Genomic DNA, 26,411 nt, shown 5'->3' with positions numbered 1-26,411 from the left:
GGAATCTGGAGGCAGAGCTTCAGACAACTTCACCACCACCATCAAAGATGAGCTCAACAAATTATTACGCATGCTTGTTTATTTTTAGATGCAATAGTGCCCTCTTGTGATTAACATATGAATATACTTCTGATGGCTTGGTATAACCAGGGAGTTTTCAATTAACCATGCCAATTGAGGCAAAGAACTTCACTGACACAAGAAATAGAAAGGGTTCTTCAAATTTGGCCAAATGGGAAAATACACTGTACAATCACAGAGTGTCCAGCAGAACTTCTTTTGGAAGCTCAGAAGTGATGAGTGACACCAACTATATATATATATATATATATATATATATATATATATATATATAATATATTAATAAGGTGGGTAATATATTAATTGCATGGGTTCATATTAGGGTCTATACTTCTGAACATTGTTTTGGTTGCTTCATATTTTAATTGAACTAAAAATTTTCTTATAGAGGCTTTTAATGCCTCTTACTTTTAGCAAGTTCTCAACTGGAGAGCTACATGTGTTCATTCTTAATCATCAGGAATATTAACTCACTAATCTGCTTTAAACATTATTAATGAATTCTCCCCTAAATAGAAAGTAGTTCTGCTTCCTTTCTCAGCCAGCAACACAATATTGTTAATAAATGTATTATCTCAAAAATACTTTCCAATGGGTTGTTTTGTTTATTAGACAAAAAGTTTGCATTCCTCTACGTTTTCTATCAGCCATGAGAGTAATCAAAGTCTGCAGAAACTTCTATGGGAGCTGCTCAAAGTGATTCTTTGAGAAAAGACTGCTTGCTGGTGTGCAGATATGTAGTCTATCTGGAAATGCACAAGTTTTTACACATAGCCTGAAGAGATACACAACAATGCATTCTTATGACATATGATATCTTTAATTAAGTTGATATTGGTGAGTTAAAAAACATGAAGTGAAAAGAGGACAGCTAGGGAAATAAGGTACTCTATGACTATTTATAATAAAATGTTTAAACTAAAAAAGAGGAAGGAACATCAATTGGCTTCGTAATTGAAGAGAGAAGACTAACCAAGTATGGTCTTCCCAGTTCTCATACAAGCAGAGACCACAGGAGAATAATTCTTACAGAAGAAGCACAGGGAACAAATCATCATTTTTTTTGCATATTTTTGTTTCTCAAAATTATTTGGGAGAACTTTGCTTAGTAAAGGATGAGCAAAAACAAGATGCAAGAAACATTAAAAAGTGGGGGGCATCTGGTATTAAGAGTCTTGAAGAATACAGCAAAAGAGAAATTGCTCTATTAGATATTATAATTTGGCATGTAACATGAGCATTTAAAATTCTGATTAAAGTGACGAAAATGAACTATTTTTTTTTCAAAAAGTCAAATACGAACTTAGGGAATAGAAATCAAAATAAATTTACTCTTGGTAGTAACTTGATGCAAGGATAGAAGTCCTCTCACTTTGATAAACATGGATACAAACTCTTGTCTATATTGTAGGTTTTCCTAGGTTGTCTGGAAATAGTGCTTCATGTCAGGCCACATCTAAATGACTTGACATTTTGAGCTAAAAGGCTGTTTACACAATATACATATTCTTTACTTACAGAGCAAAATAAGCTTAACACTTTTATATTAAACACCTGGGATACAGTAGGATTAGTAGCACCATGAAAAATAATTCTTCCCCCAAACTGCAGTCTTCTATTTTACTCAGTGTGATTCTTCTCTTAATTGAATTTTTAATGTGCTGTTTTAGTTACTGGGCAAAATATATATCTTCATCTTACAATCCTTGGGGAAAGTCATTCTGGACCCAAAAAGTAAATTCATTTCATTATTTCATTCATACAAAGATAATAGAGACCTTGCTCTGGCACATTGTTGAGGTACATCTGAATCTTCATGGTTACTAGTCAGCATGTCCTCTTGGTCATATATAGTAGCACCATTGGTGGCAGCATTGGTAAAGTTGGGAAGAGTGAGACTTTGCATCCTGGGAATTTTATATATATATATATATGTATATATATCACATTTAAAAACACACAAGGAATTCTGCAAAATGTTATGTCCTCTTCATGCACACTTGACATCGGCTAATTCGTGTCCTCAAGTCTCCTGCTTTCAGCGTTTCTGACTGAGGTTTGCTGGAAAACAAGAAACAAGATAATCAAATTAGCCTTTCCAGATATTTCACTTCTATTACTGGTTCAAATTCACACCCAGACATTCTATTTGTGCTTAAGTAGCTCTCCTTCTGACTCAATGATTAACTTCTGAGCAATGTGACTCTTCTCTCTACCACTAATTATCTTTATTTGTCTCACCCTCTTCTTCTCTTATACGTTTCTCTAATAGTCGTAGAATGAGGGAGATCTGGGCAACTGATGGTAAATAAATGATAAAACAATAATGCATATGAAATGCATAATGATAATTGTTAAGAAAAATATCAAGTAATGATAACTCAAATGAAGTAATATATAAAAATTAATTTAAACTGAAAAACATCCAATAGATTGAACTATCCTGAAGCAAATATACCATATGTGGTCTTATTCAAACACTGGGATGAGAGCCTTGAAAACATCCTGGGAAAAGAGATCACTGGACTGGGGCAGGGATCATATTACAGCTTCAATTCCTGGGGTGGCCTCACTAGAGTTTGAGCAGCTCAGTTATTCAGCAGATCACATGGCCTTTCCTTGCTTTGTCTATTTTGTTACTGAAGGATTAATAACAAGCCATCTGAAACCGCACATACTGAATATTAGCCACGTCTGTTTTTCTGACCTGAGTCAGGTGTATGAAAAGAACAAGTGAAAATAAAAAACACAGTCCACTAAATCCTTAACATTTGTTGGGTATAAACCATCCATGAATTGCTTCTCTCTTCCCCAGTATCTCTGAAGGAAGCTTAGGACCTAAACTAAACTAAAGCCATAAGTAACTTACCTGAACATGTCTGACATATCTACAGTTGCTAGCCAAAAGCTGTAGGAGTTGGCATAGTAATTGCAGGTACCCCGGCCGTGACATTCAATGAAAGGAGCTGAACGGAACTCTTCCAAGCAGGAACCAGGGGAGGCCAGGGCTTGACCTGAGCCCTCTGCTCCTGCGCTTGTGTGCTAGAAAGATAAGGGAAAATGTCCCACAATACCCATGTGCTATAATACCTGAGTGTATACTCAAAGACATGTGCTGAATTTGGCCAAACATTCAAATCCAGTGAAGGAATTAGGGCAAGAGGTAAGAGTATACGTGCTGCCAAAGCGAGCACTGGGCAAGAGGCAAGAGAATGGCACCCACACCAAGGGTACTCAACAAAAGTAACAGGTGGATTACGAAAATATGTTCCAGAAAATATGTGAAGGGGAACACAATACTTGTACAGAAGCTATTTGAGGCTCAAGCTTACTATGAAAACGTCAGGGATTTCTCATATTGGTAAGATACACAGATATGATGGACAGTCAGCTGTGATGACAAAGACAAGAAAAAGTATTTCATACCATCATGAAGGAATAGCCAATCCAGAGAGAATCCCATCCCTGAGGACAGTGGGGAATCTGGATGGTCTGACTGTGAACTGCAATCACCATGGAGGGAGCTTCACATACTGCACATCTGGTAAGGGAAAGGGAGGGGAACACATCTAAATAGTGAGTACGTGGGAAACCGCAGTCCCTCTTCTTTGGAAGCCTTCCTGGTACAGAAACCCATTAAGGTGTCTTCAGTGCTCACAAAAGCAGGATTAAAATGCACTTTGAGAACTGCTTTTGCATAAGCTCTGTCTCCCAATGTACACAATAAAGTTATAAACAAAAACCGTAAGCTTTTTTCAAGAAACTACACAACCCCTGCTAGAGCACTTTCATTTTCCATTCTGCCCTAAATTTGTATTCATACTTGCTACGCTCAATGCCGTAATTGCTGTAAGAGTTTGGCTTAGTGTACTGCACACACTACTTGCTGTCAAAGTGCCCAACTGAGGGTAGACATTTAGTAATGCTGAAACTGTGGTAAGAACAATGCTTGGTGAGCTGGAAAAGACAAGAAACAGACACTTTCTCAATCCCCACCCATTATTCTTGTTCCAAAAGATATTTATTAACCATTTGGCAATATTGAGAGAAAAACAGCATTTCCAGAATGCTGGGCAGCTACCCAGGCACGTGGAAATGTGGCTTAAAATCTATAAAATCAAGTAAAGCAGCAACAAAGTAAATATAGCTGAGTCTACCAAATCTTTAATAAAAAGCATGAAGGGACCTTCTGACATATGACTGAACCAATTTGGTGAAGTTTATCTACAAAATAGGGTACACCCTAAAGGACTTTTTACTCCCAAGAGTTGGGGCTAACAAAAATCACAAAGAATAAATTCCCCGTAAATCTGGGCAACTGTATTAAAAACAGCACTGTGAATTTGCTACTAAGAGAAGCTGAACTAGGTTTAACCTTTATATTCAATGTCAAAGAAACTAGACTTTGCAATGATTCATTCTAGAAACTAGACTAGTCATGTCCACTAATGATGGTTAGTGGACACCTAAGTCAGTTGGGTCATGATCAGAATTAAAAAAATGGCAGTATCTCATAAGCCTAGAAGATCGAGTTAAACTAGAGTTCTATTGTGGCAAAACTCTAGAAAAATTTCATTAATGGTACCACTCTCCTGTTAGTTATTCATGCTCTAAACCTCAGCTATCACTTCCTCCCTCCCATAACTAATCAACTGCCAAAACCTATCTATTCTATTAAAGTGATACATATTCCCCACTGACAGTTCCACTCCATTCCTACCAGGACTATAGCAATACCTTCAATCTAACTGGTCTGTTTTAGGACTATCCCCTCTGTAATCCATGTTGCATTTCCAATGGTTCTGTAATTTTCCGTGAAATGTACCTCAAAAGCTTTTAGGCTCCCCATTATATACCAGATAAATTCCAAAATAAAATCAGATGTTTCATGAAAGTCTTCTGCAATCTGGGTCCAAGCTAACTTTCCAATCTCTTCTTCCTATGCAGCCTTTACAAATTATATTCTAGATACATCAATCTACTACCCATTCCCATGTTCTCTGCCTAGTATGCCCCTCCCCTTATAGCTACCTGTGTCTCTAGTCCTTCCCATCCTTCTTCAAGTACTAACCAGGTTAAAATACATTTCTTCCATATAGTCATCCTAAATTTATTCAGTTAAAATTAAACATTCTTTTCCTTATGCTTTCATAATATTTTATTAGATCTACTGTAGCACTTAGCCAAGCCTGATATATATTAAATTAATTTACATATATTTGCCTAATGATGAGTCTGATTTCATTGTTTATTACACTATTTCTATCATAGGGTTTGGTCAAAAGTGAACCCCCAATTAATATGGCTTAAACTAAATACCAAATTGAATATTATAAAGGCACTTCTGTCTGACCTAACCTGGGAAGAATATGATGAAATTCTTAGCTTTAGATTCATTTCTGACTAGCTACATTAACTGGGGATTGGTAAAAGTCAAAGCTATACCAGTATCTCACCGACTTATGAATGGCTGGATGCTCCGGCCCTTCAGGGGTTCCATGCTCATTGGCATGGGCTCTGGGGTGGACAGCCAGTAAGAATAGTCATTTCTTGAAGCAAAGTTGCAAACATTATTGATGTTGCAGAACATGAAAGGCATGGTACTGAAGCGACGAAGGCAGCTGCCAGCCGTCCCTAGGAATAATTGGGGAGAAAAGGATGAAGGACTATACTATGATGATACTTTAGTTTCTTTTGAAACCCAAACAAGAAACCTTTCAAAGAGAAACTTGCCCACACCTCTTAGATAATAAATATACTTTAGTTCTTCAATTATAAGATGCACACTTACTTACATTTGTAACATTTCTAAAATCAGGAGACATCTTATAATTTATATAGGTATTAGTTGTTGCGATTCATTATATATTCCCCAATGCCATTTTTATGCTGGTGATACATTTATAACAATGGTGTCTCATGGAGAATATTGAGTAATCTATTGCAAACAAGTGAAGAGCACACTGATTTCCTATAATATTTTATTAGTACTTCCCTCCAGGACACCCTCTCTCCCTCCAAGACATCCCCAGTATGTTATCTTGTTTGTTTTTTGCAATCTCTTTCAGCCTAGGGACAACTGTAGTGCTGGCCTATATGAACCATGAACAGGTTTGGAGGTGAATAATAAAAAGGAAAAAAAAAATAAAAGAGAAAGGAAGGATGTGAGACGAAAAAAATTTCAGAACTGGTAAGGGCAATAGAGGTTACTTCTACCAGTGATTAGACTATTTTTCTTTTATTCACCAAAGAATGATGAAAAACTATGTATCCCCTCACACATTTTTAAGTTTAAATATAAATTTTTTCATCGGAATTTTAAATTGATACTATGCCAGTTATTAAGATATTGGTTATTGTCTCTTGGCTCCAAAACCACTTTTCTATACTCTACTTTATGATCTGGAGTCTGGGACTTTGCAAACCATATTTCAAATGTTACCAGCTGTCATGTATAGTGTTTTGTGAATATTTATATTTAAAAACAAACTTTTTATCATGCTTTTAACTGTATCCAATATAATGTTTTGAAACCTAACAATAAGCATTTTTTAAAGTATATAAACTTTTTTCCCAATTAAATATGCTTTACTATTTATTTAAATCCAAGTTAATTAACATACAATGTAGTGTTGGCTTCAGGAGTAGAACCCAGTGATTCATCTCTTCCATATGATACTCTATTTTTGCATATAAAATAGAAGAAAATGATACTTGTCCTATATCTTTCTTGATCATAATTGTGAAAATCAAATTGAAGAATGGAAATCCAAGTGCTTTTTATTTATAAAGTATTTAAAAAATAAAACTCATATTACTGCCTAATTGAGGACAGAACTGGAAATATCCCTGGTCTTAGAAAGAAATGAAATGGAAGAGGTACATAAAAGGAAGGCCCACAATGATGAGACAGGGATATTCGGTTGCATTTGTGCTTTAGGCTGCCCAAAATGATGCAGAATTCTGTGTAGTCTCCAAATTTTCAAAGAAAATTTTGAAGAAAAATCTCATGAATTCTCAATGCCTCCATATTCTTACAATTATAAGGCTTTAATAGACTAATGGTTCTTACTATTTTTTTGCTTCATAGAGAACAGTTTTAGTATTCAATCTGTTACCTCCACCATCTATTTTTACACACCATAATCCCTTCACTAATCCAACATAGACTGTATTTATGTGATCAGGTGACTGTTTCTTTAAATCAAACCTACATCTGCCTCCATTCTTTGGATCAAGCTTTCTCCAGTTTGATCCTTGTGTGAGCCATGGAAGAGACTCTGCAATATGGGATCACCCTTAGCATCTTGGGCCTTATATCATGGCCTTCCCACATCTGAGGCCTAAACTGCACCTGAGCCAGGGCCAGTCTGTAGCCTCCAAGTCTGAATGCACATTATGACAGCCATCGCTTGACCAAATACATGCATTTTGAAAAGTTACAGTGACATGCTGGATAGCAGATTCCATTTTCAGTTTGAATTATATTTTTGAATTTCATGGTTCTCAAAGCCTTCTAATGTATCCTCGACTTGACAGGAGAGCAATCTGAAGTTTACAGGCTTAATTATGGATATAAGTTAAGATGCTGATAGTGAAGAAAAGATGGACTAAAAGGAGAAGAATTTTATGGGAGGAAGACTAGAGAAATTTATGTAAAAGGCAGGAAGCCTAGAGAAATTTATGTAAAAGGTAAGGATATTTTCACAATGAAGATTTTTCAATTATGAAATTAGAAAAAGAAGATGTTACATAAAAAAGTATAAAAAGGAAAGGCAAATAAAAGAGAAAAGATGAAAAGGAGACCAAGAAAAGTAGAAGTAGGAGAATAAAGTTGGTGGGCAAACTCCTACTTTATTTGGCTTCATAAAATGACCTTCATAAAATGACCTTGGTTTCCATGTAAGTGGATATGCTTGCTCTGGTGGGCCAGCACTGCCTGGCAGGTGTGGCCACGTGTCCTAGGAACACAGTGAGTAGAGGTCTCTATTGCTGCAGAACTGTTTTCACAGACTAGTCTAGCTAGAGACCTCAGGAGGCTTCCTAACATGAGACCCCAGAAACTTGGAGCTCAGACTATCTTCTTAGATGTCCTTTGGAGGCAAAGGAGATAATGATCTCTAAAATTGGCAGCTGCAGGTCAAACAATGGGGCCTCAAAATGCAAAGTCAAAATTCCACAAAATTAAGGATTTAAAGAGGTCTTGAGAGTCATCCATCCAGTCCAGCCTCATTCCATCAACTAAACTGCCTATTACAGTATAGAGAAGATGCACAGGAACCCACTAAATGAAGTGGATTTTATATACAAATATGGTGCTTTGTGTATTTTTAATCAACTCTGGTAATACTTTACAAAGCTAAAGCACTTATTTTAGGAACTATAAACTAGCATCATTAAGAAATGACCTTATTTTCTTTGATTTTAAAACCAAGATTCTTTTCAGAATTTATCTTTCAACTTGATGAAGACCAGTGTCAGAGAAAAAGAAACTATCTCCTCTGAGTTGTGAACACTGCCCTCTCAAGTAGCTGCTAGACTGTATAGAGCCCAGAGAATCTATGTCCTTAATAACTAAGCTAAAAGTACATGTGGCCCTTCCCCAAATATGCTGCTTTAGGCCAAGAATTGTACCTTACACTAGCTAACTAATGCTTTTAAAGTAAAATATTACTTATTTAAAACTTACAGTGAATATATTCAGCTGCCCTTGACATGGTCTTCAATTCGGAAGCCCCAAGAGAATAGAGAGATACATTTTGTCCAAAGCTACTCTAGAACCCAACAGGATTTTCAAAACAAAACACAATGCACAGTAAAAAATTAAAATGCCAATGATCTCACCCAAGTCTTGACCATGAGCTCTTTTATTTCCTTGAACATACAAGAGAGAAAAGCCTTCATAAATCTGGACAGTTCCATGTGGGCATTGTGGTGCGTCTGTTGTCTGGCTGTGACGTGTGATGAGGAATCCATGGGCAATAGAGGAGGTTCCTGGGGGGCCTGGGGGACCCTGCAATCCATCTGGTCCAGGGGGACCATCCAAACCACGGGTACCTATTTCCATGGAATCATCAGTATACAAAATTTAAGTAAGCTCTGATCCACTATTATGGCTATTGACAAAACATTATGACCTCATTTGATTCATTAATTTAGTCAATATTTATAGAGTGTCTATAAAGGCATTGTTAGATATCATGTATTTGGAGATAAATAAAATATGGTCCCTGCTCTTAAAGAGATTTAAACATATATTTTTTTTCCTAATGGAATTGGTTGACAACATTAGGCATTAAGTAAGTACTGGGCGACAGAACATCAGATGGGAAGAAGTGATGCTTATTCAGGAAGCCTGTGTGTTATCTGGTCTCTTGCTCTACTACAGGAGTCCAAACTCCAGGACGAAATTTCAGTTTGCTGTTTTGTTCATCAACGAGAAAGGAAGGGTGTGGTTGCCATCAGTCTGCCAGTTTCAGTGCTGAAAAACATTTTCCTTTGAATCTGGGGAATTATTCTCCGGCATACCTTTTTGTTTAGAGAATAGGCAGGGCACTCTAAAGCAATCTTTTCAAAATGTCTATTTTCAATTTGCCACTGATTCCCTTTCTCTAGTTAGCCTCTTGATTTGAGCTTATTTTAAATTTCTCTTTACACACAGGCATTTTGCCACTGTGTATACACATTTTCACTTTGGGGAACCTTCACAGCAATGCCCACATGTGATGCTACCTTGTTTCTTTCCTGTATGCAGTTAATGAAATGGCAGGGTATGGGTTCCAGGAAGACCATAGGTATTACCACTCTGTCTTGCTGCCACTCATATTTTTTGCCAATAAATATTCTTTATGTTTATATTATTCAGAGTTATATTTATATTGTCTAGAATTGCTAACACATATTAAAAATCTATTTAGTTTATTATCATTTATTTCTGTTTTAGCAATCTTACGAGTGTGTTTTTTTAATTTTAATTTTTTTATTGAAGTATAGTTAACAAACAGTATTATATTAGTTTCAGGTGTACAATACAGTAATCCAACAATTTAATACATTAATCATTGTTCATCATGATAAGTGAGTACTTTCAATCCCCTCTATCTATTTCACCCACCCCCAATCCACCTCCCCTTTGGCAATCACCAGTTTGTTCTCTGTATTCAAGAGTCTAGTTTTTTGTCTCTTTTTTTTCCTTTGTTCATTTGTTTATTGAATTCCACATATGAGTGAACTCATATGGTATTTCTCTTTCTCTGAGTTATTTCATTTAGTATTATACACTCTAGGTCCATCCATGTTGTTGTAAATGACAAGATCTCATTCTTTCTTATGGCTGAGTAATATTCCTTTGTGTGTGTGTGTGTGTGTGTGTGTGTGTGTGTGTGTCTGTGTATCACAGATATATATATCTGTTCATCTATCAGTGGAAAGCTGGGCTGCTTCCATATCTTGGCTATTGTAAATAATGCTACAATAAACAGAGGGGTGGGTGTATCTTTTTGAATTAGTGTTTTTGGGTTTTTTGGGGGTAAATACCCAGTAGTAGAATTACTGGATCATTGTGGTAATTCTATTTTTAATTTTTTGAGGAACCTCTATACTGTTTTCCACAATGGCTGCACCAATTTACATTCCCACAAACAGTACATGAGGGTTCCTTTTTCTCCATGTCTTTGTCAGCACCCGTTATTTCCTGTCTTTTGATGGGATGAGTATAAGATGATATATCATTGTCATTTTGATTTGCATTTCCCTGATGATTAGTGATATTGAGCATCTTTTCACGTGTCTGTTGGCCATCTATATGTCTAGTTTGGAAAAGTGTCTATTCAGTTCCTCTGCCTGGATTTTTTGTTGCAAGGTGACTCAAATTATTCTAGGAAGTAGATGGAGAACATATTGGAAATCTAGTGGATACCAGAGTCAACATTATCAGGAGCGCCTATTCATCAATGAACGACAAAATCTGAGTATTAATTTGTCATCTCAGTATACCACTATGACTCTCAAAGCTCTATGGGGATTAGTTTAAACTTTACAAACTCTACAACTACATTTACTGAATTTTATGGGGGAAATTAAATTGTATTGTCATATTTTCAAACATGGAAGGATTCACAATAGTTTCAAGATGGTCATGGGATTTAAATCAATACACTGAATGGGGCGCCTGGGTGGTGCAGTTGGTTAAGCGTCCGACTTCAACCAGGTCACGATCTCGCGGTCCGTGAGTTCGAGCCCTGCGTCAGGCTCTGGGCTGATGGCTCAGGGCCTGGAGCCTGTTTCCGATTCTGTGTCTCCCTCTCTCTCTGCCCCTCCCCCGTTCATGCTCTGTCTCTCTCTGTCCCAAAAATAAATAAACGTTGAAAAAAAAATTTTAAATCAATACACTGAAAAAGATCAGAACAGGTTAAGTACAGGGAGTGCCTGGAAAAACTTTTGAGGAAGACCTGGGTTTTCCAGTGCTCTAAACACACACACACACACACACACACACACACACACACACACACACACACAAGCTTTCTATGCTTTTCTTATACTGGAAAATCTCCTTGTATGTGCTATCCTCTTTTCCCCCAGCAACAGAGTCAGCAGGTAGGTACACTCTCTCAAGAGAAAACTCTCACAGCTCCAATTGGACACCATTCATGTACAAGTGTCTCAGACTTGAGAATGCTATTGGCAGCATTATTCTACTTGTCTCACCTGGCTGGCCTGGCAGACCTGGGTCTCCTTTGCGCCCTCCTGCACCATCAAAGCCTGGGAGTCCGTTGCGTCCAGGATCTCCTGGAGGGCCAATTGGACCTATAGGGGAAGAAAACAGGTCTTCAAATATGGGTGTAATTCCATATCCAGACAGATACAGGAAACTTAAGGTCCTTCAGTGTCACTAAATTCATAATCTGGTCTTGTCTTCAATCCAGATACATGAAGGAATAGCTCAAGCCTGGGACAAACGAAGCAGACAAGGATTTAGCTTTAGTTTTAAATGATCAATTTTTCTCTGCAGAGATTCCCATAGTATGGCAGTTGTGTCTTTGCCTCAGAACAAAATAGGAGTACAAGGCCTGACTTTGTTATCCGTCCCACCACAGGTGGGAGTTGTTACTGCCTGGTTCATTTAGATTATGGAAAGATTGACAACCAATCACTTAATAAGTGAGAAAGACTGAAGTTAGTTTCTAGCTTTGTTTTATAATCAGATTTGGCTGCAAGCATAGAGTCAAATGGCCAACTAGACAGGATTTAGTTTAAAAATCATGAGGTCTCACAGTGGGGAAGTGACAGTCCACCAAATTAGCTTTGTATCCTTCTGGTGGTTGGAACAGAGAAAGCACCAGATCTTGAATGCATTTTCATTTCTTCACAAAATTTGTAACAACATTAACCCAATCGTTCAAATTAGAATAGCCAGAAGAACTGGCTAGGAGCGGTCAGACTTGGGGTAAAGGATAAGATTAGGGCATGAGAAATGAACATTTTCAAGAAAACAGGAGATGGGACCTGTGGCAGTCTGCTATTCTACGAGCTGTTGAGACTCCTCAGAAATGAATTCTGGCAAGTAACAGGAGAACTAGGGAAATATTCCCAAATAGATAAAGCTTAGAAAGATGATCTGCAAAGGTACCTGGTAAGCCTTGAGGTCCTGGTAGTCCTGGTAGACCTTTTAATCCAGGCTGGCCTGGGATCCCTGGTGGACCAACATCTCCTTTGATTATAATACTCTGTCCTGAAGGACCAGGTAATCCAGGGGGACCTAAGAGGTAAAATATTCAAGTTTGAAGGTAGGAAAAAGAAAGGCCAGAAGGAATGGATGCCAAAGTGTCCTAAGGTCAGAATAAAAATTGGTGTGAAAAACACAAGTTATAGGTGTTGAAATACTGCCATGTCCAACAGAAATGTGTCTGGGAAAACTATCATCTCACCCAGAAGACTGAAAAAATAAATAATTTCCTTAGGGTCAATGGAAAAATTAGGCCTACTGTCCCTATTTTCAAGCTTTGAAGCATGACTTGGTTACTAGAAAGTCTAATTCATTACAAATCTGTGTCAGGGGAAGACAATTCTATTTCCGGACAAGTCCATTCTAACATCATTTGCGCTTCTTGTTTATTGTGCTTGTGAAGTGTCCCACTGAACTAGTGATGGAATTTAGCACTTGTCCTATTTCAATTTACAGGAAACCTCTATAAGTCTCCAGAAAAAAGAACTATTTTCATATTGAAAATACTTCCAACTAAAAATGACTTGCTCTTGTGATCTGTTCAACTGAATACGGGAAGGTTAGTATAAAAGCCAATAAAAATCTTAGTGAAGCATTATTGTTAGCCCTGTATCCATCTTAAACTTAAAAGATCTGGTATCAATCTTACATTAGTAAATAGAGAGGTTGAGAGATGAGTAAATAAAGGGAACAATCCCTCAGTTGTTGGGGATTGAGACTCTAAAATTTTAGTTGAAAGACAGAATGCAAACATTCAAATTCCTCAATGTGTTTAAAAATCAGGTATAACTAGCTCCTGGAGTAAGTCTTACCTGGGGGGCCAACAAGTCCTGGATCCCCTTCAGGGCCAGTTGAACCAGGTATTCCACTGGGTCCCTTCATGCCTGCAAAGAAGGTACATACAATGGCACAGAAAAGTGACAGGGGCCTAGCATTTACCCAGTCAAATCAGAAAATGGGTATCTTATCCCAAAGGAGTTTAAAATAAAAAGGGAACTTCAAAATATCCCTTCAAATACCTGGAAATCCTGGAACACCCGGGAGACCAGGATCTCCTTTCATTCCATTGAGACCTGGCCGACCAGGATTACCCTGAATAAACAAAATTGTTGATTTTAGAAAAGAAAATTGGAGGGGGAGAGAATGAGGCTATATAGTATTCATATTCATTTATAGCACTGGCTCTAGAGTCAAACTTCCAAGATCCAAATCCCAATTTTGCCTCTTACTAGTCCGTGTGACCTTGAGTTGATTATTTAACCCCTTTGATTCACAGTTTTCTCACCTCTAACATAGAGAAAATAATAGTATCAACTTCATGGAGGTTTTGTGAGGATTAAATGAGATAGCTCATATTAAGTACTTAGAAAACTGATTGGCATGTAGTGTGTACTTAAGAAATGGCAGCTATTATTTTATTATCATTAACAAAGAGGTTTTTTTTTTTTTTTTAGTATAGCACTGAGGTGATAAGTGCTTCAGTTAGAATCACAAGTGCAAGTGCAGAAATGATAGTCTGCAAGACTTAGCAAAAAATATAGCAGGGCCTGTTACTTAATTGGGTTTGAGGGCCAGGAAAACTATGGGAAGAAGAAGAGTTGAGAGGAAGTCTAGAATGTACCTAAAGGAGGAGTAAGTGTATTAAAATGAAACTCTTATTATTAGGAATAAAAGAGGGGCAAACATGGTACATATTAGTCCAACATGTAAGAAACAGCTTAAAAAAACCAGAGCATGTTGGAAAGACATAGGATCCAGCTTGAAGAAGTTTCCAAATCCAGGATAATTTGAGCATGAAAATAGGTACTTACAGTTTAAAAAACTTAAAAATCATTAAAGAGACTTTATGAGTCCATACTAATAATAAATAAACAATACATGGAAGAGAAGGGAGGCTCTTGCTTACCAAAGGGCTGACTGGTATATGTAGAGGTAGTGCTAGAGTTAAAAAATTATCAATTTGCCACTATTCTAGTATTGGTTGGTTGAGACAAAAATCATAAATAGATTTAACTATATGGGTAAATTCTGATGATGAGCAATATATTTGCATGGTCTTAATGTGCATTCCTATAGTTTTGCTTATTAGTCACAAGGAGAAGAATAGTAACCATGCAGTGGAGAAACCAGATAACAATTTGTTGGAATGATCAAAATTAAAATCACCAATGAAGGGCAGATGGCTATTATGGGCCTAAATATCTGATGGAGGACACAACATCACTCATGTAGTATTCCAGCTTGGGATGCATAACTAGAGTGAAGAAACAGCAGACAAAAGAAGGAACATTCTATTTTTAAAAATAGAATATATTAATATCAGCATGCACTCAGGTATTTAGTACTAAAAAAGCATGACAGTTGCAACTTATTCTCAAATGTTTATATATATACACACACACAACATACAGGGTAAAACATTAACAACCAGTCCATCTGAATAAATGATACATGAAGGTTTTTTTTTTACCATTCTTGGAGTTTTTCTGTAAGTTTAACGTTATTTCCAATAAAAGAATTAAAAAACATGCAAATATAAGAACTAATTTACACAAAAGAAAATGAACAGAACTTGATAATACTAGATTCATGAAATCTTGGTATCAGGCAGTAGTAGTCTTGAATCAAGTATAGAGACATGTGAACTGGAAGAACACGGGAAATGAGTGAAGAGGGAGTAAGTAGAGAATGAATAAAGGGAAGACTAAAATTTAATTCTAGCATGTGTCTAGAAGAAAAGTGGTGACATGAGGAAAAGAGGTTAGTTGCTGGAAAGCTTTAAGGACTACTTTTTTAGATCCTTTTTCTTTTTTCTGCTATAAAGCAGCCACCAGTGAGTTAAAAGACTGAGCCCAGACTGTGTTGGTCGCCAAATCTAACAATCCTCCTGAATGAATGCAAGAAACGTTAATGATTCAAAAAGAAGCATGTGACTTTCTGGGTCACTCAAACCAATGTGCAAAAGTACATGAGTACAGATGTAGGGATATGTTATTATTCCTTTTTTAAGGTGAAGACAGAAGCCTAAACTGTCTATCTGCCTTACTCATAGACACAAAGCAGAAGTGTGAAGTGGAGCTGAAATTTGAACCTAATTCTAATTTCAAAGTCTAAAATATCCCCACTCAACTCTAATTACTTCCCTGTGAAAGGTCTCATCCACATTCAATGCTCTGATATGTGTGTCTTACGAATTTGCTTTCACTGAAAAGAAGGTTTCTCAAACCTAAACAATATACATAGCAATGACTCCAGGTAAAATATCTTCTGAGGAACTCCTTAACTATACAGTAACAAAGTTCCTTTAGTTGGAAAAAATAGGAAACTTGCCTTTTTTTTCTTCGTAATTCACCAGGGAGCCATATATACAGCCTTGACCAGTAAATACTAATAAAAATAATGCAGCTTAGAATTCTCATTTTGAATGCACACACCCACACCCCTTTCTCATCAAATATCTACCCCCATTTCCTACCTGGAGTCCTGGTGGTCCTTGATCTCCTTTCAAACCAGGCAAACCAGGTTGCCCAGGTTGGCCTGGGTTTCCTCTCTCTCCTTTAATACCTCCATTTCCAGGGAGACCCCGGGGACCTTCTGGACCTGGTAGACCTTGATAATGCACAACAAATGGCCAAATTTCAGTATAGCATAAGAGTAGTATAAAAGTCTGGCTTTTAAATTATCAGTCACCTAAATCCTATTAGTTTGCAGAATAAAATCCAGACTACATTAAAATATATAGGCCTATGATAATGCTTTCTAATATGAATTAGGCTGGGTTCTTTTTGTTATTAACACTGATTTGCAGACCATTTTAGTTTGCATTTTATTATATGTTAAATCTAATAAGATCACAGTTAAAGAAAGGACCCAGGACATTATAATAAAGATTGCTTCTGTAACCCCAAGTGTTTAACTTAAGTGAAAGTAAACAAACACTATAGGGCACTGTTCTCAAATTGGAGCATATATCAGAATCCCCAGGAGACTCTGTTAAAACATATTCTTGAGCTTACCCCCAAAGTTTTGGATTCAGGAAGGCTGGGGAGGGGTCCAGGAATCTGCATTCTTACAAGTGCCCTGTAACTAAAGCTGCTGGTTTCAGACCACACTTTAAGAATTGGTACTTAGGACAATCAGGGATTCAAGCAATTTGTCTCATTGCGATTAATATCAAATTGCTATATAAGTAGTTATTTTGTAAGTAGTATTTGTAAGTGGTTTCATTCGGCTTTTATTACTATGCAATTAAGATAGTTACTTGAGCAAACTGTTTGATTTCATTTTAGTGCCATGCTTATTAATATACGGTAATATTTTAGTGTCAGAAATTCATTTAAATTATTTGTGAAGAAAAATTTTGCATATGTCTTGTGAATAAATAAAATTATTTAAAATAGGGTTTTTGCTAAGCTCTTTTCCTTATACAATATTTTTAACTTTTCATTCTAAATAAAGATATTAGGTCCATGAAGCAACCAAGGGGATCTTGTGAATGGCCACATCTTTTGTCACTAGGCGGGAAATAGCTGTTACTTACTTGCTACACAGTGATTGAAGCTAGGACTATCTAGTTCTGCCTTAAGAAATTAGTTATGAAGCACTAAGTAATGAACAGGCAAAAGCACTTACACATTTTCTCCTCTGGTTATCTTAGTGTTTCATTGGTTTCAATAAAAAATGAAAATATATAGTGATTACTTTGGAAGGAAATATCATAGGCAAATGAATTTAGAATACCTGAATTCATGCTTACCTACCAACAAAGGGTCATCTTTTTGATCTGAGATAAAATTCAGACTTTAGTTCTTTTCCAATACTCCTAAGGCCCAGAATCAATGACTACATTCTAACAAGGCAGCATGGCATACAGATTAAGAACGCTGGGCTCTGGAGCTAGAATGCTAGGTTGGAATCCCAGCTCCAATAATCATTAGCTGCTAGACTTTAGCAAGTTTATTAATCTCTTTGGCCTCAATTTCCTCCTTTTTAAAATGGAAATAAGAATGGTACCTACTTTATCAGGTTGTACCAAGGATTAAATAAGATAATATGTATACATTATTTAACACAGTGCCTGGCACATAGTAAGAATTATGAAAGAGACTTTTAAAAATTATTATCACTATTATTACCTTCATTCTTAGTAAAACTTAAAGAACCTATCTTTGAAATATAAGCCCATTTTAAATATTTCAGCTATTTCTATGTTATTTCATATGATAACACTACTCTATCTGGCACATGAGAAAGAGGAAGCAGGTCCACAAGAGCACAATTGTTTTATCTTTAAGCAGTTTAAATTATATAGTCAGCCAAATCCAGCAACCAGAGAGACACACTTAGAAATTCCCTTCCTGTTCATAAAGAAAGGGCTGGAATACTTTACACTAAAATAAACAAAGAAAAGCAATTGTTGAGTTCAAACCCCTTAGATAGGGTTTTCTAAGCAAAATTATTTGCTTTCATCCATAATGTATAATTTGGACTAGAAATCAGGTAGCAAATCATCTTATTAGGAAAAAAATAAACTGTTAATCAGCCCAACAATGACAAAGTAAGAGTAAGATCGGGAAAAAAGGGAATCTTTTATGATTCTTTTCCCCAGGCTGAAAAGTTATCAGAATATTTGAAAAAAAAAAAAAGTAGGCATGTTATGGGCATTGTTCTTTCTGCAATTAAAATAAGATATTGGGAAATTTACATGTTATTAATTCATACCTGCCATTCTGGAGTCCCTCAAATTTAAATTAATGATTTGCTAATGATATAAGGGACATATAGATTTTATTTTTTAAAGTCCTCAACAGCTACGCTCTTCCATTTTTGAAAATAGCCACATAAACACAAATCAGAGCAATGTCAAGCAACAAACTTCAAGAAAATAATATCAATATGCAGAAATTACAAACGGGCCAGATACCTGACTGAAAATCTTAACGCAGTCTTAAAGATAACAATAAGTGTATATCCATTTAAAATTCAACATGTCTTCACGTAAGAATTACCTATTATAAACAATTGAAGCCACAAAGACCTAATGTCATTTCAAACTTGATTATAAACAACTAACATTACCTTCACCAATATGTTAAATACCAGAGCAGGTAGTATTTGAGAACAGCCCCCTTCAATGACTTCTGAGTTATAGCAAAAACAAAACAAAACAAAACAAAAACAAAAAACTGCATTTCTCTTATCACACATGCAAAACATTCAAAAAAAAAAAAAAAAAAAGAATTGACCAGTGAAGAGTCTAACCTTGAAAACCTGGGAAGATCAGAGTTCACCAAAGCTCAAAGATCGATGTTAGCAGTATCAGACATCACACAGTACAAAATAAGATTATGAGTTAGAAGTGGTTCACATTATAGCACAAGTTAAACAATAATCCTCTTTGCCAGCATATCTCACACCTACAGCGTAATCAGTAGGCAAACAGAACCATACAGAAGTATAGAGAGACAAACATTTTCAAATAGAGCTTATTATAGGAAATAAGCTGCTAGTTTTCATTAACTCAAAAAATGGAAAACTCTACTACAGATATCATGTTAACACTACTACCATGGCTTTCCAAAAGTTAGCATCTCAAACATTAAAGTTGGAAAGACAGTACCATTTCGCTGATAGCCTTCCATTCCCTTCACGAAGGGTTAATTTTGTATAAATGTTTAAGTTTATCTTGGCCTCTGGCTTCTCTTAGGAAAAACTCACGATGCAAACTTCTTGATATGTTCAGATTGCCTCAAAGAGGTACAGTTAACTTTAAAAGGCTCATTAGACAAAAATACAAAGATCATAGGTGACTAAATAGAGAAATTAAAATACAGGTACACAATAGCCATTACCAACTGTACTTCTATTTGCCTTCTTTGAAAATCATTCCATGTAGCCACCTTCTGATTTTTTTCATAATTCATCAAGAAGCTTTCTTTTCTGCATTATTACTTGTAACAAGTTATTCAGGGAAAAACCAATATATATATTTGTTCATCACTGAACTTTAAATTATAAAGAGCCAAATTTTCCAAAAATGTGAAGGCCATCAGTGAAAGGGTACTTTAAAATATTTTGACATGCAATATCCTACCCCAAACCACAGAAAATATCAAATTTACTTTATTATTATTCAATGCACATATTAAATCAGTCTATTAACTATTAAAAGAAGGATCATTAAATAAAAAGATAAAAAGCCTACAAATAAGACCACTCTTGGTTAATGTTAATTAACTGTAAACACAATTTCCTTTCCTTACAAGTCTTGCTATGATTTATAAACACTGAGGTTAGCAGAGAGGATAAATTGTGCTAGAGAATTGAATCCTAGGAATTAGAAAACCTAGGATCTATTCTTGGTTCTACTATTTATATCGGTGGGATTGTGGACAATTCAATCTCTCTGGGCTTGTTTTCTCACCCACATAATGCGAACAGTGTTATCTGCCCGAACCTTCCTCACAGAGTTGTTTTAAAGATCAAATTGAATTTTGAAAATATGGACCTGATATCTCCATGTACAAGGTGCTACAGGGAACACAAAAGTTAGCTAGACCCAAACTCTGTCTTTAATGAGCTTATAATAAAAGTACATTATATGATGTAAATGGTGGCATGTCACATAAATATAAAACATTATTATTATTACTGCCAGGTAATAAAACTTTTAAAGCATTTGGCAATTTGGAATTCAGAAGGCAAACTGATTTATGACAACAGTTTGAGAAGAGTCTGGCCACACAATTAGTTAAATAGAATTCCTACCTAAGATAATTCAGAGTTTGAGTAAAGACATTTTATCTATGTGCATGCTGCATGCTATAGTAGGACCAATACAAGAATGCTTAGAAAAATGTCACTGAAATATATATTTTGGTCTGAGTAGGTAACAAGGAAAACTTCAGATTGTATCATAGCAAAACTTCTAAGATCTTAATTGCTAAGAGGTAAAATTTTAATGAGTTATATGCCAAGTCAATTTTGCACATGGAGCTCTCAAAGCATTATTTCTCAAATGACCTAACAAAGTAACTGAAAAAATAAAATAGAAAATTTAAAGTCTTGGACATAAGTGGTAATAACTAAAGATAAGCTGATGAATTGATTAGTAAATTTTAAATCCAGTTTCCATTTAAGGTTGTAGTCTTCCACTATTGCAAAGAAGAGAACACTGTAGACACTAGGTTCCAATAACTATGTAATTTACAGTACATCTGGTAAATAAGATGTCAAATTGCTTTTAAAGTAATGTGGCTACTTCCCTTTTTCTTCTTTGAATATATTCTGGTGCCTCAGAAGAAAGCAATCTTCTTCTAGCCAACACTAAAATCTGGAAGTGATCAAGGCAGCAGACGTCTATGCAAGTCAGATGGGGGTATTCAAAATTACTTCCAAGTATGCTTTAATTTTTCTCTTTATCATGGTGATAGTTAAATCGTATGCACTTGTTTTAATCTTTTTGATGACATCCATTTTGGAAAAACACACGAAGCAGTTAATAGGGATTGATGGAATTTATGAGGTAACAAAAACAAGAGAGTGGAGGCAAGCTCCAGTTTCCTATAACTAAGAGTCTCCTATGATGGCAGAAGCAACTTTGCTTCATCGCTTATATTCTTTGAAGTTTATTTATTTATTTTGAGAGAGAGAGAGAGAAGCAGAGAGAGAGAGAATCCCAAGCAGGTTCTGCACCATCAGCATAGAGTCTGATGTGGGGCTCAACCCCATGAACCATGAGATCATGACCTGAGCCGAAATCAAGAGTCAGACACTAAACCGACTGAGCCACCCTGGCGTCCATTTTGCTTCATCACTTATCATAACTAGAATAAAAAGTCAGATCATAAGCATTGAGCCATATAACTGCCTTTGTAGAAGGATGATGTGTGTTACTAGTAAAGCAGACACTTAACAGAAGAGCACTGGGAAGCTCTAAGTCAGATTCCCAGCTATGCCAGCGATTAACCATATGACCTTGAGCAAGCTTCTTGACATCTTTGGGCCTCTGTTTTCTCAAATGTGACAAAGATTCTCTCTTTGACTAAACTTTAGACAGGCTCCTCTGAGCCTTCTTCTCAACCTGGCCTCAATCCTTGGGCCCTGTTCTTGGTATGCTGAGTCTAGTTTTAGCAAGAACCCTGCTATGTCAGTTTAGGGAGAGTCACCCCACTGTTGATATCTGATCAAGCCCCCCATCCCCCAACCTTGATGTCTAAGTCTTTGGCCTGACTTTAGTAAGGATTCTATAAGGCAAGTTTAGCAAGAATCTACCTTCCCTTGATATTTCTTTCTAGTAATTTTTCATTCACTTACTCCCTCACTCTGCTGGTTGACCATAAATCCCCATTTTTCTTTGTTGTATTCAGAATCGAGCTCAGTCTGTCTCCCCTAATGCAACTGTCGGTGCCCTACTGCAACTGTCTTAAGTAAAACTTGTATTGCTATCTTTAACAAGTGCCTGGTGAATAATATCTCTTTGAAAAGTGTAAAACTTAGGTCTCTTCTACATCAGATACTCTGGCTGTATGAAATTATGGGTCTGCAGAAGGAATTAAGTAGCAAGTAGGAGTAAGTTACTGGGGAATCAGTTCAGATAGAGATAGATGGCTTCCTAAAAAGAAACTTGAAAAATCATGAATTTTAAATTTCTAGCCATTCCCAGTAGTCAGAACTCAGGAATACACTTTCCCCCTTGTAGTTCCTCCTTAGAAATTTGAAAAGGCCTATTTATCTTGAAATAACAAACACATTCAGATATTTGTGGTTCTTTTTACTCCTATTAGGGTAACATCTTTCACTATGAATCAGCAATTTTCCATTGGACAACTTCTGGCAATTAACTGTTCTTTGGTGTGTACTGTTTTTATATGTATGGTTAAAATAAGATTAAGAGGCTTCTATTCTGTGCTGGTTGTAAGGAAATTTTTTTTACTCCATACCTATTAGTCCATTTTCATAGCAGTAGAATTTAGAACTTTGTGACAACCCAAAATGTGAAGATGAGATGATTTGAAAAATTACAAGAGTTGTGGCAAGTCAAGAACTGCGAATTTGCAGGATCTGATAACACAAATTTGCAGGATCTTAAAAAAGAATGCCTTTTCAAGGATGTGGAGAAAGGGGAATCCTCCTGCACCATTGGTGGGAATGCAAATTGGTGCATCCACTCTGGAAAACAGTATGGAGGTTCCTCAAAAAGTTAAAAATAGAACTACCCTATGATCCAGCAATTGAACTACTAAGTATTTACCTAAAAAATATAAAAAATACTAATTCAAAGGATCCATGCACCCTGATGTTTATAGCAGTATTATCTATAACAGATAGATTATGGAAACAGCCCAAATGTCTATCAACTGATGAGTGGATAAAGATGTGGTGCATATGTGTGTGTGTGTGTGTGTGTGTGTGTGTGTGTGTGTGTGTGTAATGGAATATTACTCAGCAATCAAAAAGAATGAAATCTTGCCATTTGCAATGATGTGGACAGAGCTAGAGAGTATAATGCTAAGAAAAATAAGTCAGTCAAAGAAAGACAAATACCATATGATTTCACTCCTACGTGAAATTTAAGAAACAAAACAGACAAGCAAAGAGAAAAAAAAAAGAGAGAGAGGTAAACCAAGAAACAGACTCTTAACTATAGAAAATAATTAGATGGTTACCAGAGGGGAGGTGGGGTGGATGGGTGAAATAGGTCATGGGGATTAAGGAATGTACTTGATGTGATGAGCACTGTGTGCTGTTTGTAAGTGTTGAATCACTAAATTGTATCTGAAGCTGATATTACACTGTATGTTAACTAATGGGAATTTAAATTAAAACTTAAAAAAAAGAATACCTTTGTGAAGGATGGCTCAATTTCATTTACATTAACAGATATAAAACAAAAATAAGAAATACACTCTACTCTGAAGGTAAAAGTAAAATATCATACAATACACTTTTGGGTACTATAAATTTTTGGCTAAAAATGACAAAAACATCTGAATTTTAAAATGTTAAATTAATGTTCCTAACTAGGTAATTTTGGGTTATTCTAATAGACAGAAACATTGGAGTCTACAAGTTCCTTTCAAGTTTCAGAGATAGACCAACATGTAAGAACTGAATTGGCATATATGCTCTTAAAATACATCCAAACACTTGAAAGCATTAGGTACAGATATATATGTGTATTATATGTGTATATATATATATATATATGTGTGTGTGTGTGTGTGTATACATATATATCTGTACCTATATATAGAGAGGGAGAAAGAGAGAATTATATATACACACATATACATATATATACATACACGTATATATGTATAACTATATATACACACATACATATAAATATATATAAAAATATAAAAAAGTTTCAAAGTTCATGCAGTTACTACTTTGGAGTTAAAGAGCTAACCTGTAGGACCTGGATAGGGATCAAAGTTCACCAAGGCCCAATGTCATCATTAACGAAAAGGAAAAATATCAAAATTGTTAGCAATATCAAGAAACTAAAAGCATCACACTACTTTCAAGTTAAACTTTAATTCAATAAAAGAATACTATGAAAGTTCATATTCATGCATCTGTGTACAAACCAAATTATTACCAGTTAGCATCAGCACTAAAATAAAAACAGCACACGTGACATATTTTGAAAGGCAAAAAAATCACTTTTATAATAACCATTACCAATGAGTTCAGACAAAAACAACCAATTCTATGATCAATTAGGTTTAAAACTCCATTTTAATTTGTAGTTTATGAACAAATGAGAAGTCACAAACTACTCATCAGGTAGGTGTTCCTCTTCCTACTATTTTTGTTATTATTTCTTTGGAAACAGTAATTTTTTTAAGCACCTTTGTGACTAATGTCTTTATGTTGACAGTAATGTCCAACAGTGACCTTCATTACTAGTAAAGAACAAATAACCAGAGTGCTGATTAAAATGTAAAAAATGATAATAGTTTGGTTTATTTTATAATTATTGCATGCATACCAAGCAAGATATTTGTGTCAACTCTTTACATGTAAGAGTTAATATGGCTGAGGAGAATTTCACTGGTTTTCTTAAATAGTGAAAACAAGGTAAAACTCTAAACACCTTGTATAAACAATCAAGTCAGATCAGACCAAATCTGGTTTTGAAAATGACCTTCTGAACAAAGTATGTGATCCCATTTGATTCATGTTTTCAGAGCATATCTTATTAAAATTAACTCCAATCACTTCAGAGTTTATCATAATTTAAATGGAAATTTTCATTTTTAAGTACATTAAAAAATGAGCCAGACTTTCAAAGGATAAAAGGACAACTGTTTTGTTTCTTTAACCTTAGATTTCTCTTATTTTAAATCACGAAGGCCAAATTTTTAATTACCTGAAATATAAAAATTGAGTATCAAGTCCCAAAAATCTGTTAATAATCTATCACCAGTGATTGGGCTCAGCGACATTAATCCCAGATGAGTACAAGCATTCCAAACTTAGCAAAATGAAGTGACACAGCACATACACAAAATGAAAAGTGAACTTTGGATGCAAAATTGAGGCTACTAGAGCAGTTAACATAAGACAAATGAGGTATAGACATGAAGTTGGTATGAAGAGATGGCTATTCAATTTAATCATGCTGTGATGTTGAGGATAAATTTGATTGCCTAGTTCCTAGAGAAGATAAAATTTTTTTATTGTGCTTGGTGACATTGGCTGATCATATGACAGAACCATAGCAACACTTTTGGTATGAACCACAAGCATCTATGGGGTGACCACTAAAATGATTTCTGTGATGACATGCTGAGAAGCTCACATTAAAAATGCAGAGGGCATTTTGCTGCCAGGTTATCAGTATAGCTTTATGTTTAATAAAAAGACTAATAAATCCACAATTTTCTTTTTTCTTCCATGTTGATTTGTTTTAGTTCAACTTTATGTAAATGATGAAAGGCATTAATGAAAAGAATGATTAGATGCCAGAGAAACAGATGGAGCTAGGTATAAACCAAGCTATTTACTTGTAAGATGTTCTTATAGAGTCTAAAGTCCCAAAGACTGAATAACCTGCCAGCAAAATGAAATAAATTAACTAATAAATAGACCACTCCCCCACCACTCATGTACATACCTGGTCTCCCAGGAGGACCTTGGGGCCCAGGGTCGCCTTTAGGGCCTTCCAGAGCTGGACCTGGAGAACCAGGAGGGCCTGGAGGACCCTGCACACCAGGAAAACCCTGAAAGCCTGGTTCTCCCTTTGGACCAGGAAGTCCAGGGTTTCCTGGAATGCCAGGTAATCCTCCATCACCCTTTTGACCTATGAAAGCAAAGTGACATTAGGGAACACATTAAATGATATTGAGTATTAGGCTTGCCTGTAAGGCTAAATCTATTCATTCTTATTAGAACAAGTAATAGAATGTGCAAGGGTCATTTCTATCTCCTGCCAAATCCCTAACCCATTAAAAACATTCTTTTTATTAAACATATTAATCTGTTATAAGAAATATTTATTAGAGTATGTATAGAAATATAAAAACAATTACAGCTTGGATCCTGAAAGATACCCTTTGTATTAGGGCACAAAGCAATGATCACATGATCAGTA

General features: G+C 35.8%; 1 protein-coding gene across 7 annotated transcripts in view; it reads right to left on the bottom strand.

The window, feature by feature from the left end:
- Window positions 1-882: 882 nt before the first annotated feature.
- COL4A5 (collagen type IV alpha 5 chain) overlaps window positions 883-26,411 on the bottom strand; it is a 237,559-nt gene continuing 212,030 nt past the window's right edge. For 2 of the 7 annotated variants that reach the window (XM_023249434.2, XM_045051366.1), the window contains 13 exons: window positions 25,935-26,120; window positions 24,222-24,230; window positions 19,070-19,078; window positions 16,284-16,417; window positions 13,828-13,900; window positions 13,621-13,692; window positions 12,713-12,841; window positions 11,791-11,889; window positions 8,926-9,138; window positions 5,538-5,715; window positions 3,508-3,622; window positions 2,951-3,123; window positions 883-2,142 (listed from right to left, as the gene is read on the bottom strand). In XM_023249434.2, coding sequence (XP_023105202.2) covers window positions 2,061-2,142; window positions 2,951-3,123; window positions 3,508-3,622; window positions 5,538-5,715; window positions 8,926-9,138; window positions 11,791-11,889; window positions 12,713-12,841; window positions 13,621-13,692; window positions 13,828-13,900; window positions 16,284-16,417; window positions 19,070-19,078; window positions 24,222-24,230; window positions 25,935-26,120 — 1,472 coding nt within the window. In that variant the 3' untranslated portion in view covers window positions 883-2,060. Of the gene's footprint in view, window positions 2,143-2,950; window positions 3,124-3,507; window positions 3,623-5,537; window positions 5,716-8,925; window positions 9,139-11,375; window positions 11,423-11,790; window positions 11,890-12,712; window positions 12,842-13,620; window positions 13,693-13,827; window positions 13,901-16,283; window positions 16,418-19,069; window positions 19,079-24,221; window positions 24,231-25,934; window positions 26,121-26,411 lie in introns of those variants that run through there. The other 5 variants (XM_023249436.2, XM_019824149.3, XM_023249435.2 and 2 more) reach the window with 5 other exon arrangements.

Source organism: Felis catus, chromosome X (assembly GCF_018350175.1).
Source record: "Felis catus isolate Fca126 chromosome X, F.catus_Fca126_mat1.0, whole genome shotgun sequence".
Classification (NCBI taxonomy): Eukaryota; Metazoa; Chordata; class Mammalia; order Carnivora; family Felidae; genus Felis; species Felis catus.
This window is presented reverse-complemented; position numbering and strand designations above follow the sequence as displayed.